General features: G+C 41.4%; 1 protein-coding gene across 2 annotated transcripts in view; it reads right to left on the bottom strand.

Annotated features, from left to right (window-relative positions):
* Window positions 1–15,545, bottom strand: part of FRMD7 (FERM domain containing 7) — a gene marked incomplete at both ends in the record, with an annotated part of 55,058 nt that extends 39,513 nt beyond the window's left edge. For both annotated transcript variants that reach the window (XM_082865353.1, XM_082865352.1), the window contains one exon: window positions 15,489–15,545. In XM_082865353.1, the coding sequence (XP_082721479.1) occupies window positions 15,489–15,545 (57 nt within the window). The remainder of the gene's footprint in view (window positions 1–15,488) is intronic.
* Window positions 15,546–16,035: the final 490 nt, after the last annotated feature.

Raw genomic sequence — 16,035 nt, forward strand, 5'->3', positions numbered from 1 at the left:
TTGGTGAAGGTAGGGTGTTAAAGTCCCCTACTATGAGTGTGTTACTGTCGACTTCCCCTTTTATGGCTGTTAGCATTTGCCTTATGTATTGAGGTGCTCCTATGTTGGGTGCATAAATATTTACAATTGTTATATCTTCCTCTTGGATTGATCCCTTGATCATTATGTAGTGTCCTTCTTTGTCTCTTTTACTAGTCTTTATTTTAAAGTCTATCTTGTCTGATACGAGAATTGCCACTCCAGCTTTCTTTTGATTTCCATTTGCATGGAATATCTTTTTCCATCCCCTCAGTTTCAGTGGGTATGTGTCCCTAGGTCTGAAGTGGGTCTCTTGTAAACAGCATATATATGGGTCTTGTTTTTGTATCTATTCGGCCAGTCTGTGTCTTTTGGTGGGAGCACTTAATCCATTTACATTTAAGGTAATTATCAATATGTATGTTCCTATTACCATTTTCTTAATTGTTTTGGGTTTGTTATTGTAGGTCTTTTTCTTCTCTTGTGTTTCCTGCCTAGAGAAGTTCCTTTAGCATTTGTTGTGAAGCTGGTTTCGTGGTGCTGAATTCTCTTAGCCTGTGCTTGTCTGTAAAGCTTTTTATTTCTCTGTTGAATCTGAATGAGATCCTTGCTGGGTAGAGTAATCTTCATTGTAGGTTTTTCCCTTTCATCACTTTAAGTATGTCTTGCCACTTCCTTCTGGCTCACAGAGTTTCTGCTGAAACATCTGCTGTTAATCTTATGAGTTTTCCCTTATATGTTATTTGTTGTTTTTCCCTTGCTGCATTTTTTTTCTTTGTGTTTAATTTTTGATAGTTTGATTAATATGTGTCTTGGTATGTTTCTCCTTGGATTTATCCTATATGAGACTCTCTGCATTTTTCAGCTTATATAATTAGTACTGGTCATTTGGGCTCAGGTTAGATATCTTCTCCCTCTATGCAGGAGCACAGGCTCTAGGAGCATGAGCTTCAGTAGTTGTGGCGTGTGGGCTCAGTAGTTGTGGCTCATGGGCTCTAGAGCGCAGGCTCAGTAGTTGCGGTGCACGGGCTTAGTTGCTCCGCGGCCTGTGGGATCTTCCCAGGCCAGGGCTGGAACATGTGTCCCCCGCATTGGCAGGCAGGTTCTTAACCACTGTGCCACCAAGGAAACCTGTCTGACCATCCCTGCAACAAACACACTTCAATCTGTGTTAGGTGCCCCTCTCCTGTTGTGCCATTAAAAAACTCTTTGCCACTGCGTTTGTATAGATCATACTGTAGTGTACCTGGTTTTTTACATTCTGATTCTTCCACTAAACTATGCTGTCTTTGAGGTCAGGTACTATTTCTTATTTTTCTCTGCATCCTCATTAGCCAACCCAGTGTATGGAAGCAATGAGGGCTCATAAGAAGTTGTTAAGTGAGTGATGAATGAATGAAGCAGGATAGTAATACCTATTTAACACACTTATTAACTAATGATTGTATGAAATAATGTAAGTGGAAATTTCTGGAACATAGGCCAGGAAATTGTATCTCATAGCATTGAAGGCAATTGACAGTAACTTTATGACAGATCTCGTGAAATCATTTGAAATATTCTGAGTATGAAATTCTGGAGAACCTTTGTCTTTGTTTAAGTCTGTTGAAAGGTGAATTTCGTCATCATAGAAGGAATCTCAGAGGACAAAAGACCTCTTGTTTAAGACAGCTAAGCCCAGCGATTAGTGGTGAGGCGCCATGCCTAAGTGCTTTCAGGGCCTGGGGTCAGCTAGCCCAGACAGACCCCCCCTTCCACCCTAGCTCCACACCTTGGACCCAGAAGAGAAGGAGGAAGTGGGTAAGGAGAAAGACAGGGAATAACGGAAAGGAGGCTGGAGTAAGATTCTGTGGGGATAATAATTGTAACTTTTGCATAGCAGCTGTGTTTAGAACAGGCAAGCTATACATCAGAGAGTTCCTCAGCCCCCAGAGAAGAGACGTGCCCCCCTGAACGTCTGTCACTTTGCATGCTTCCTGAGCTCTGCGGCCTTCAGCAGATCTTCCCTGTGGTGCCTTGCCCTGGCATTTCATTGGCCAATTCCTTCCTACCTCCTGTGGTGTCAATGATCTGTTCAGGGTGGATCTCTCAGCAGTAGAACTGGTCTAACCAAATGTTTTTCCAGTTCTGACAGTCTGGCACACAACTGCTTAGTGGCACCCAGTATCACAAAGGCCAGCATCGCTCTCTGCTGCTGGGATAACATGCTCCAGGTCCTTTTAGGAAATTGCTGGGTCAGTCCTGCCACCTCCTGGGTGGTTCTGCCCCTCAAGCCAAGCCCTTTTGACCCCAAGATATTGGACTCAGCTCAGCCAGTTTGAAGAATTTCTGTCGTTAAGTTGCAAGTGACAACTTCACTGTCTTAAACCACAAGCTAAGGCTAAGCTCTTATTAGTGTAATATATTTGTATTTGTGACTGGTCAAATAAGGATGCAAACACAAAGTAAATGACATTTAATAGAAAGAGAGAAACTCCTGTAGAATCCAGAGGAATCTTGCCCTCGAGCAAGTTTCACTCTGAGAGAAGCTCTGCAGAGAGCTCTTGCTACAGGGTAGGGAGCCTCAGCTGGTCCTCCCCAGCACCCAGGCAGCAGGTGGGGCCCTGCACTGTTCTGAAAGGTGAAGGGGTGGCAAGGCCCCAACTAACTGAAACCCTTCACAGAGATTCCCACGAGTGCAGACTTGAACAAACGTCCAACCGCCACCCACCCAGCTCCAAAGAGAGTTCCCCAATCCCCACCTCCAGCACCTCGAATGTTCTTGGCTTCAGGCTCCCTCTTTCTGTCAGTTGTGGGCTTGGGAAGAGAAGGGGCAGGAGAGGGGTGGAGTGGGAAGGCTTGAGTCCAGGCCTCTCCTCTGAGCTCAAGCATCAGAACAGCCTGACAGCCAGGTGACCGCAGATACGATATGGGAGCCCTAGAGGGGTATGACAGGCAGCACCTAAACCACATTTGGCCCACAGTTCCACCTGGCCCCTGGCCAGACAAAGCACAAGCACTTGCTTTCTTTTTCAGTTCAATTTATTCTCTGAATCAACAAACCTTAGGCTATGAGGGGCAAAGCAAATTCAGGAGTTTAAACAAAGGCATTCATCAGGCAGCTGGGGCCCCCTGCAATGAAAAATAAATCCCTGGCAAAGAAATGGTCAACATTGGCTAGCCTGGGACATTATGACTCCAGGATGATTTTCTCTGATGTGGTTTAGAAGCTCCTTTGCTTGGAGTATTGTACTTTGTACAGGCAGAGGGGTGGGGATGAGCTGATACGGTCAGCCTGTTGGTCAGTCTGTCATCAAACAGTGATTGTGCAACTAGTGTGGGGCAGGCTGCTTGGAACTAGAGGATACGTTATCATGTCCTGGAAAACCAGGAAGCTTTACAACACATTATAGCAATCCCACTCGAGTCACAAGCCCACCACGAAACCAATGACCAGCCAGGGTTTTTTATTTTTTTCTGAAGTGTGAACTTATTCCATAAATGTATGCTTTATATTTAAGTTATATTTTACAATACAAACATAATGCTTTTAAATGCATAGTTTCAAACAATTTTTTTAAAAAAATTGTTAAAAATTGAAGTATAGTTGATTTACAATATTGTGTTAGTTTCAGGTGTACAGCAAAGTGATTCAGTTATACATATACCTACATATGTATATTCTTTTTCAGATTCTTTTCCATTATAGGTTATTACAAGGTATTGAATATAGTTCCCTGTGCTTTACAGTAGGTCCTCATTGTTTATCTATTTTATATATAGTAGTGTGTATATGTTAATCCCAAACTCCTAATTTATCCCTCCCCCTCCTTTCTCCTTTGGTAACCATAAGTTTGTTTTCTATGTCTGTGAGTTTGTTTCTGTTCAGCCAGGGTTTTGAAACTAGACAGACTGGGGCTTGAACCCCAGCTCACTCATTAACTTAAATAGCAATGTGACCTTGGGTAAGTCAACCTTTCTGCACCTTGGTTTACATGCCAGTAAAATAAAGATAAAAATAATGTTCTAGGCCCCATCAGCTTGGAATATTGCTGCTTGGATACAAGTATCAGGACGTGTATCCACCACCTAAATTTGGAGCCAAATTCCACAAGACATCAATGTAGCAAATACCTTTATAGCACTTGCTAGCACTGTTCTAAGTGTTTTACATATATTAATTCATTTAACCTTTGTCACAATCTTATAGAATGGGTATTAATACTATTTCCATCTTATAGATGAGAAAGCCCAAGGCACAGACAGGTAATGGAACTACCCTAGATAGGACACTCATTTGATTTGTGTGAACATAACATGAAGTAGTGCATGCAAAATTCACCTAGAACATAGGCTATTGACAAATACTATCCATGATTAGTAGTCAGTAGTATTGTTGTTATCATTATTATTAACTGTGTTAGTGTTACTATGAGTAGCTACCACAGAGTAATTTAAAATGTAGTTAAACACACTGTCTTAGAGGCCAAGATGGCCGAGTAGAAAGACCCTGATCTCACCTCCTCTCATGGGCACACCAAAATTACAACTATTTATAGATTAACTATCGATGAAAAAGACTGGAACCTACCAGAAAAGATCTTTTATAACTAAAGATATAAAGAAGGAACCATAATGAAACAGGTAGGAGGGGTGGAATCACAGCATAGTCAAGACAAATACCCCTAGGTGGGTGACCCACAAACAAGAGAATAATTACAATTGCAGAGGTTCTCCCCAAGGATCCAAGGGTCTAAGCCCCACATTGGTCTGCCCAGCCTGGGGTTCCTGTGCCAGGAATACAAGCCCCCAGAACATTTGGCTTTGAAGGCCAGCAGGGCTTACTTTCAGGGGACCCAGGGGCTGTGGGAAATAGACTCCACTCTTAAAGGGCACAGACAAAATCTCACATGCTCTGGGACCCAGTGCAGAAGCAGTAATGTGAAAGGAGCCTGGGTCAGACCCACCTGCTGATCTTGGAGAGCTGCCCAGAGAGGAAGGAGGCAACTGGAGTTCACCCTGGGGACATAGACACTGGCGGCACCCATTTCTGGGAGGTCCTTCTACCACGTGGATACTGGTGCAGGCAAATGCCATTTTGGAATCCTCCCTCTGGCTCCTTAGCCTCAGGACCCAGCCCTGCCCACCCCCACCAACCTGTAAACACCAGTACTACTGGGATGCCTCAGGCCAAACATCTAACTGCAGGGAGACACAACTCCACCTACCAGCAAGCAAGCTGAGACCACAGTCACCCCTGGACATGGCCCTATCCACCAGAGGGCCCAGGACTCAGCCTCACACACCATTGCACAGGCACTAGACCTGGGACCCTCTGGGCCCTGCAGCCAGAGACCCCAGGACCCAGATCTACCCACCACTGAGCAGGCACCAGCCCCAGGATCTTTGGCTCTGCCCAACAGCAAGCCTGTTCTAGCCTTGGGACCAGCCTCACCCACCAGCAGCAGGCAGACTCCAGCCCCAGGACAACCACAGACTGCCAACACAGCCCACCTACCAACAGAGCAGCACTAGCCCAAGGACCAGATGAGCCCAGACCCCACCTACCAGCAGGCCAACACCAGCTCTGAGACCCCTGGGTCCTGCAGCCAGACCCCTGGACTCAGCTCTGCCTACCAATGGGCCAGCACTAGCCCCAAGACTTGGCTTCACCCTGTGGTTGTCAAGCACCAGCCCTGGGATCTCCTGGACCCTGACTCCAGTGAGCCAGCACTAGCTTTGTTGCCCCAGGTGTTCCACAGACAGCCACCTTGTGACCCATCCCCACCAACCAGCAGCCAGTAGCCTCTACACAAGGCAAAACCTGGCAACCAACCAGACTTAGGGCCAGCCACACCTACGAAACCACACATTGTAGTCAACCTGCTACAACAGAAGGACCCACGCAGCCACATGGGGGCACCCCTAGAGCATATAGCTGGTGACTAGAGGGGAGTGCACTGCTTGGATGCATAGGACATCTCCTACAAAAGGTCACTTCTCCAAGATCAGGAAACATAACCAACCTATCAGATACATAGAAATAAAGAACAAATTAGGCAAAATGAGGCAACAGAGGAACATATCCCAAATGAAGGAACAAGATAAAACCCCAGAAGAAGAACTAAGTGAAGTGGCGATAGGAAATCTACCCAAGAAAGAGTTCAAGGTAATGATTGTAAAGACGATCAAAGAACTCAGGAGAAAAATGGATGAACATCAAGAAGTGAGGAGTTTTTAATAAAGAGTTAGAAAATGTTAAGAACAACCAAATAGAGATGAATAATATGATAACTGAAACAAAAAATACACTGGAAGGAATCAATAGTAGACTAGATGATACAGAGGAATGGATCAGTGAGCTGGAAGACAGAGTAGTGGAAGTCACTGAAGCTGAAAAGAAAAAAGAATGAAGAGAAATGAGGACAGTTTAAGAGACCTCTAGAATAACATCAAGTGTACTAACATTTGCATTATAGGGATCCCAGAAGGATAAGAGAGAGAGAGAAAGAGGCAGAGAACATATTTGAAGAAATATTAACTGAAAACTTCCCTAACCTTGGAAAGGAAACAGGTGTCCAAGACCAAGAAGCACAGAAAGTCCCAAACATAGTCAATCCAAAGAGGCCCACACCAAGATATAGTGTGTGCAGATGACATGATACTATACATAGAAAATCCTAAAGATGCCACCAAAAAACTACTAGAGCTCATCAATGAATTTGGTAAAGTTGCATTTCTATACATTAAAAATGAAGTATTAGAAAGAGAAAGTAAGGAAACAATTCCATTTATGATTGCACCAAAACAACAAACTTACCTAAGGAGGTAAAGGACCTATTCTTAGAAAACTATAAGACACTGATGAAAGAAATTGGAGACCACGCAAACAGATGGAAAGATATACCATGTTCTTGGATTGGAAGAATTAATATTGTTAAAATGACCATACTACTCAAGGCAACCTACAGATACAATGCGACCCCTATTAAAATACCAGTAGCATTTTTCACAGAACTAGAACAAATAATTTTAAAATATGTATGGAAACACAAAACCCCCAAATAGCCAAAACAATCTTGAGAAAGAAGAACAGACCTGGAAGTATCATGCAACTGGTACAAAAACAGACATATAGGTCAATGGGACAGAATAGAGAGCCCAGAAATAAACCACACACTTTTGATCAATTAATCTATGACAAAGGAGGCAGGAATATACAATGGAGAAAAGACAGTCTCTTCAATAAGTGGTGCTGGGAAAACTGAACAGCTACATGTAAAAGAATGAAGTTAGAACATTCTCTAAGACCATATACAAAATAAACTCAAAATGGATTAAAGATCTGAATGTAAGATTGGAAACCATAAAACTCCTAGAAGAAAACATAGGCAGAACAGTCTTTGACATAAATTGTAGCAATATATTTTTTGGATCTGTCTCCTAAGGCAAAGGAAACAAAATAAAAAATAAACAAGTGGGACCTAATTAAACTTAAAAGCTTTTGCACAGCAAAGGAAACCATGGACAAAATGAAAAGTCAGCCTACTGAATGGGAGAAAATATTTGCAAATGATTTGACCAATAAGGGGTTAATATCCAAAATATATGAGCAGCTCATACAACTCACTATCAATCAAACAAACAACCCAATTAAAAAATGAGCAGAAGACCTGAATAGACATTTTTCCAAAGAAGACATAAAGATGACCAACAGGCATGTGAAAAGATGCTCAACATTGCTAATCATCAGGGAAATGCTAATCAAAACAACACTGAGATATACTGACAGAGAAAGACAAATATCATATGACATCACTTATATGTGGAATGTAAAGAAATGATGCAAATGAACTTATTTATAAAACGGAAACAGACTTACAGACATAGAAAACAAACATATGGTTACCAAAGGGGATAGCAGGGGTGAGGCGGGGGAGAGAGATAAATTAAGAGTTTGGGGTTAACATATACACACTACTATATATAAAATAGGTAAACAACAAGGACCTACTTATAGCAGAGGAAACTATAGTCAATATCTTATAATAACCTATAATGGAAAATAATCTGAAAAAGAATATATGTGTGTGTGTATGTGTGTGCGTGTGTGTGTAACTGAATCACTTTGCTGTACACTTGAAACTAACACAATATTGTAAGTCAACTATACTTCAATAAAAAATATTTTAAAAAACAATGATATATCACCTCACACCTGTCAGAATGGCTGTCACCAAAAAGAACACAAATAAACACGGGTGAGGATGTAGAGAAAAGGGAACCCTTGAACACTGTTGGTGGGAATGTAAATTGGTGCAGCTGCTATGAAAAACACTATGGAGTTTTCTCAAAAAACTAAAAATAAAACTACCACATGATCCAGCAATTCCACTCCTGGGTATACATCCAAAGAAAACAAAAATACTAATTTGAAAAGATACATGCACCCCAGTGTTCATAGGAGCATTATTTACAATAGTCAAGACATGGAAGCAACCTAAGTGTCCATTAACAGATGAATGGATAAAGAAGTTGTGATATATATATGGATGGACCTGGAGGGTATTATGCTTAGTGAAATAAGTCAGATGGAGAAAGACAAATACTATATGATATCACTTATATGTGGAATCTAAAAAAGAAAACAAACTAGTGAATATTACAAAAGAGGTACAGACTCACAGATATAGAGAACAAACTAGTGGTTTTCAGTGGGGAAAGGGAAAAGGTGAGGGGCAAGATTGGGGTAGGGGATTAAGAGGTATAAACTATGTATAAAATAAATAAGCTACAAGGATATATTGTACAGCACAGGGAATATAGCCAATATTTTATAATAACTACAAATGGAGTATAATCTATAAAAATTGTGAATCACTATGTTGTACACCTGAAACTAATATGATATTATAAATCAACTATGCCTCAATTTAAAAGAAAAGTATACCTCAATTTTTTTTAAAGTATCAGGTTAAAAAATTTTTAAATTAAATGTCGTTAAAGATAAAGGGTTTGGCTGTTTCCATCTGCTTCCTTAAAGGAAGCCCACCATAATTTTAGGTAACTCTAGACAGTTATTATGGACCCTCTCAGGATTAATGACTCCAGGGGGGGAAGAGCAAATCTCCTAGGGCTGCTGACTAAGCAAAGGGCAAGCCGCTCAGAAAAGCAGGATGAATTAACCCCAGGAAGCCCCAGAGGAAGAGCAAATGAGGGGAAACACAGCTCTGTTTTGCTTGGAGGTGGGCTGCAACATCAAGTGTTATCAAAAGAAACTTCAAGTTGAGGGTGAAAGACTGTTCTCTGTTGGTTTGCAAAGTATAGAAATAAAAAGGTCTCTAAGCAAGGGAGAGGGGAATTAACATGCTTTTAGCACATTCTTTGCATCAGGAACCTTACCTCTGGTACTTCATTCATCTTTACAATGATTTCACGAGGTAGGTGCTATGATTATTGCAATTTTAGTGATAAGTGCACAGGCTCAGAGAGGTGAAGTGACTCACATAATGTTCCACACCTTAAAATTGTTAGAGCTGGCAAGATATGGAAAGAACCTAAACAGCCATTAACAGATGAATGGATAAAGAAAATGTGGTATATATAAACAATGGAATATTACCCAGCCATAAAAAGAATGAAATAATGCCATTTGCAGCAACATGGATGGACCTAGAGATTATCATACTAAGCGAAGTAAGTCAGACAAAGACAAGTACCATATGAAATCACCTGTATGTAGAATCTAAAATATGACACAAATGACCATATGTACAAAACAGGAACAGACTCACAGACATAGAAAACAGACTTGTGGTTGCCAAGCGGGAGGGGAGGTTGGGGAGGGGTGGATTGGGAGTTTGTGATTAGCGGATGCAAACTATTATATATAGGATGGATAAACAACAAGGTCCTACTGTATAGTACAGGGAACTATATTCAATATCCTGTGATAAACCATAATGGAAAAGAATATGAAAAAGAATGTATATATGTATAACTGAATCACTTTGCTGTACTGTAGAAATTAACACAACATTATAAATCAGCTATATTTCAAAAAAATAAACTTTAAAAAAATTTTTAGAGCAGAGACTAGAACTCAGGTCTGCCCAAATCCAGATATATTCCTCTTCCCGTATTCCCATCACTAAATCCAAAACAAAACTCCTTGCCCACCCTAAACTTGTTCCTTTTATTCTGCTTCTCTGTCTTGGTGAATGGAGGCCACCATCCAAACCATTACTTAAGCCAGAAATTTGGATGTCATCTAGACTCCTCAACTCACCTCCTGTATCCAGGCTGCCATCAAATGCTTCTAGAAATTCTACCTCATTAACATCTTTTGTATCCATCCTTTCTGTCTGTCTCCACCATTCTCTATCGGGCTGGAATATTGATGTTTGGGCATATGTGTTAGGATAGAGGCTGGCTATCTAAAATTGGAGCCACTGAACTTGAAACTATTATTCCGATTCTACCTGGCATCTCCAGCACTTAGAACGCATATTTCATTAAATATTGGATGAGCAAATGAATGCATAAATTAATGAGTTAACAGATGCTAATATCCCCATTTTGAGCTTCTTAAGCTCTTTAGTGATTCTCTATCACCTTCAGGATAAAGCCCAAACTTCATATATATACCACTTGACCCAAATGATATAACTGCTGACCACCTCTGCTTCAGCTTGAATTCAAGCTACTCTCCATCTTCCTTTCAACACTCCATTCTTCACTCACACTGACCTTTTTTTTTCCATGAAAGGGCCATGTTCTCTTTTGCACATTGGCCTTCAATCTTTCCCTTGTGTAACCACCATACAACCCCCTTCCCCCTAGCTTCCACTTTTCACCTCCTTAGCTCCTACTCAGCAACTTAAATGGTATATTATTTGGAAAGTTTTTCCTGACACCCCAAGTCCAAGTTTTTAGCATTGATAGAACTAAATCCAAGATAGGTTAAGTGACTTGCCCAAGGCCACACAGCTTGGAAGTAGCAGAGTCAAATTTTTGTCCTGCTTTATCAGACTCCAAATATACATTATATCCTTTATATCACTCCTCACAACTCAGGGAGATAACGGGTTAAGTGACTGGCCCAAGATCACACACCTAAAATGGTGCAGTTTTTGTAGTCCCAAATCCAGGTACATTTTGCCACACCAGAGCAATTCCATTTCACTGGTGTTGAAAGAGGTTTTTTTTATGAAGGGGAGGGGTATCTATTTTGCTATTGACAAAACTACAAAAGATTCCTCATCATTATAAATTGAAAAACCAGCTCCTGGACAAATATCCCAAGGGTAAACACCACTACCAATAAAAAAATCACTAAGCAGTTCTTGGCTTTCTTATCCAGCTTGAATAGTGCTCAGTCCTGGCAATGCTTCCCCTCTGCCTCATTCCAGAAAATGAGGCCTGGTGGCCTTTATGTTGGGCTCCCAAGGGAATGGGGTAAGCTGACTCACTATATTCTCTCACTGGGTAAGCCACTAGGTACTCACTGTGCTGGTCAATACAGTCACTTAGCAATCAGGTAAATGTAAGTCTTGAGATGTTTCAAACCTCTTATTTTGACCTTAGCTTCCAAAAACCATCAAAATAAAATGTGCTTTTGGGGGCTTCCCTGGTGGCGCAGTGGTAGAGAGTCCACCTGCCGATGCAGGGGACATGGGTTCATGCCCCGGTCCGGGAAGATCCCACATGCCGCGGAGCGGCTGGGCCCGTGAGCCATGGCCGCTGAGCCTGGGCGTCCGGAGCCTGTGCTCCGCAGCGGGAGAGGCCACAACAGTGAGAGGCCCACGTACCGCAAAAAGAAAAAAAAAATGTGCTTTTGGGAATTCACAAACAACAGCTGCTCTTCCCCTTCACTATTGTTTCTACAAAGATAGAACTGCAGCAGGCAGGAGGCATATCAGACAGAACTGTGTCAAGTATGGTGATGGGATTATTGTTTTGAAAACTCTCCATCTAAACCTCAGAGAAGCAAACAGTTCAGGCTTAAAAGGAGGTCACTCTCCAAGGATGCTCATTATTACTACTGGTATCTGTGGCTATTGGGAGGTTCCTAGTAAAGCTAGAAACCTGACCTTCTCTATTCTTTCTGAGTGCTCAAAAGCCTTAGCTTTGGTCTTATCCTCCCTTTTTCTATCCAGAAAAGTCCCGGTCCCCATGTTGAAGAGGCAAAACTAAAACACAAAATTCTTCAATTTTTTTGGCCATGCCACACAGCTTGTGGGATCTTAGTTCCCCAGCCAGGGATCAAATCCATGTCCGCTGCAGTGGAAGCATGGAGTCCTAACCACTGGACCACCAGGGAATTTTCAGTTATCTTTAAAATCGTTACCTTATTCCGTTTCTCCTCCTGCTTACCCACTCCCATCATCATTCTGGAGAGTCCTACCAAGTGCAACACTAGAGATGCTGTTGATATTTAACAGTGATCAATTTCATCAAATAAATTGACTTGAAAACTAAGATGAGGTTTTTACCAAACACATTTTCTTCATTGGATTAAACTTCGGTGGGCATATTCCAGCAATTCTGGAGTCCCATATCTATCCTGCATCCCCAAAGACTCTTGGAAATTCAGAAAGGAAAAGTTTGACTAATATTCTCAGAGAGTTCATATGTAAATATCAGCACCCCGTGTCTCAGATTACAGATATGCAAAGAAGCTTCAAAAAACCAGGACATTTCCGGGGTCAGACACTCTTCTCAGTAATCTAACTGAAGGCATTAACAAATTAAAGACGTCAATCTCAAAGGGAGTTTGTCAACCATGCAATAAGAGGAAAAGGAATCACTGAAGCCCAAGTTGGTAGCTCCCAGCCAGCACTGCCCAGGCGAGAGTGTTCCCTTGCTCGAGAACTTTACTTACCCATATGGTAGAGTCGACTGTGCCCGGAACAGGGCCTGGAACATACTAGGATCTCAATAATAATTTGTTAATGAAATGACTAAATGAATGAATAAGTGACTTAAAAGGTGTCAATGACAGGGCCTTTGTGGAGACAGATGCATTATCAGGCGATTCAGTACTAGGATCATAAATCTAATTCCTTTCAATCTGACTCTTCTGCCCTTTGGCATATTATGTAACTGATGAGAGAACCCTAGTGTTCTCAGTCCCACTGTAAATGGTAACACTGGCCTCCTGATTTTAAAATACCAGTTTCTGACTTCAGATTTGTGGAGTGCTGACAAATCAGGCTTCTGAGTCTGTAGTCCTGAGCCAGATCTTGGACACCAGCAAACTCACCAAGATAATGCTACTGGGGGTGGAATAAAGGGTTCTGGATGTCAATTAGCCTAATCCAGGTGACATTATTCTATCTGATCATCATATTTCTACTACTGTACTTTCTGTAAAAACAACACTAATGCCCAAGATGCCATTATTTCCCCCCATGCAACCAATTATTTTCTTAAATCTTATCTTGAAGAACAATTGTCCCTGGGACTGATACATGCCTCTTGAGACTCCTACTAATTGGTTCATAACAGTCATTAAAGCCTTACTGTATGCCAAATTCTATGCCCTTTGAGGGCCACAGAAACTAATGTGCAGTGGCAATATTACAGGACTAGGCAGCTACTGACAGATGAGTCTTCGGATACAATTGTACATGGGGTCGTGGGAAGAGTCCTGGATTGGAAGTCCCAGCTCTGCATTCATCTTTTCCCTGCTTTCACTCACAGGGTGGAATGGAGGATCAAATGAACTAATGGATGTGAAATTGCTTTTTAAATTTTTGTGTTATCCATTGGCGACCCTCTACTACCACTATTATCATCATCATCATTTTCATTATCATCATCATGATTATCAGTCTGCTACTGTTAAGGAGAGAAGATACAGTTAGATGGCTGTATGCTAACTTAAGGTTCCATTTCCCTCAAGACTAAGCTGCCCATGGGACCACAGTTAGTGCTACTGCCACTCTCGGTAATGCCACGATTGCTACTTACAGAGCAGCCCTCCACAGAGCAAACGGGATCAGATGCTGTGACACCCAAATTGCTGGGTATCAAATCTCTCCCATTATCTTCCCAAGGAACACGGTGTGTTGCAACTGGAAGGAACAGTCTGACTTAAAGCCAAATCATGCTGGCTTCAAGTTGCTAGAATCAGCTCCTCGGAAGGTGAATTTTGTGAAGCTAGGGTACTGTGCCTCCCACCCACCCCCCATTTAATTGGATCTGTATTTGAGCTGTACATTCAGAAAGCTCTTCTGTCACTTTTTGTCAAAGATTTCTCTTTGAGTAGCTTGAAATATCTATTAAAAATTTAGCCTAAAGCAGTGTCTTTTGAATCCCCAGCTCACTAATTCAGGTACTGGAGCACTGTGAGTGTACACCACCAGCCTGCAAATGGATAAACTACTCAAAAGACATTTTCCACCCCTTAAATACAGTTCCAAGAAAGAATAGGAAATGCCTCATACCTCTAATGGAAGCTATTTGCTACAAAAACAAATCATCAGGTCCGTGGAGCTAGAAATGCCTTTTGCAAATAAAAGTGAAAGGAAGAGACAGCAAAACAGCAGCTGAAACCATGCAGTCATCACCCACAAAGCACATGATTCAAATAAAAATGAAATACTTATTTGAAAAATGGGTTACCTGCACACCCAACAGCAGTTGTCAGTTTATGTATAAAGGAAAACAACCAGCATTTTGTATGAATTTCAAAGGAAATGAACTATTTGTTCCTTGTTAGTAGCTACTGTAAATATCAGAGCAAATAGCACTTTTTTGATTCCAATAAAATTGTAGAACATTTCCAAATGCTCGTACGTAGATCCTGACATCAAAATGTACATCTCTTAAAATACTGAAAGATGAGCTCCAAATGATGTACTTAACACATTTGTTCTTTCTTGAAGAGATGAGGCATAATTGTATCAGTCATCTTGTAGCTTGGAATTATATGAAGAACCCTGAACTATAAGTACTAAATCAAACTAAATAGTCTCTTATCCTATTTTTCTCTCTTATACTTGTCATTACTTCCTGAAGTTCTCATTACAACTGCATAATTCTACCCACTGCCCTCCACCCTCCGAAACCCCATAGGTTTTCTTCAGAAAAGAAGGGTAGAGTTCCCTTTCTCCTTTCCCTCAGACCCACAGTTTTCTCCCCACAAATATTCATGGGGTGAGACTCACAGGCAAATTATTTCAATGAGCAATAATACCTTTTTGGGTAGGACAACTAAGTTATTTCTGCTTTGTCTTCTTACATATATTTAGATTTGCTGTTGTTAACCCTTGAGAAAAGAGAACCTGTTCTAGAAGAAAGATTAGTGGGAAAGCATGAGCTACACTGTGATATTAAATACAGATCTCTTTTTCCAAAGCTAAAACCTACAGTCCTCCTTCGTTCGGTCCTAAAGAAGACATAATATCTCCAGCTAATGGGCTGTCCACAAATGACCATTATTGAATGAATAATAAAGGAATAATAGCAATGTGATTTCCACTTACATCAACCACAAAAATCTTCTGGGAATCATCCAAAAACTGCACTTTTAAATGTAGCATTCTCGGAGAGGCCGTTGGGCTGCGAGCAGGCTCAGAGTGCTGTGAGTTCTGTGACAGGAAGGGGGCTTTCTCAAGGAATTTCACTCTTAGCTGGAGGCAGTGCGCTCAGGTCCCCCCACCCCCATCCAGGCACCTCCACCCAGCAGGGCACACTTCTGTTTGCTTGAATTGATGCACACTCAAGGGCATGTGTGCTGATGATCAATAGCATCTGGGCTACCTCCTATTTGGTCAACGTCAAATCCAACTGGACTCACTCTAGCCCTCTTAAACTCGGTTCCTTTCTTCAAAGAAAAAGAAGAAAGAAAACACTTGCAACCCCTGGGGATTTTCTTTATTTCACAGGAGCACGATTTTGAAAACCCTAGATGAAGCTTTGATAAACTGAGAATAGTCATTCTCAAAAGTAAAAGGATTAGAGTTAGTCTCATATTGTACTAGAAATTTCATGGCTGAACTAGGAAACTTTATGCGTAATAATTGTAATTGT

Source organism: Leucopleurus acutus, assembly GCF_964270905.1.
Source record: "Leucopleurus acutus genome assembly, chromosome: X".
Classification (NCBI taxonomy): Eukaryota; Metazoa; Chordata; class Mammalia; order Artiodactyla; family Delphinidae; genus Leucopleurus; species Leucopleurus acutus.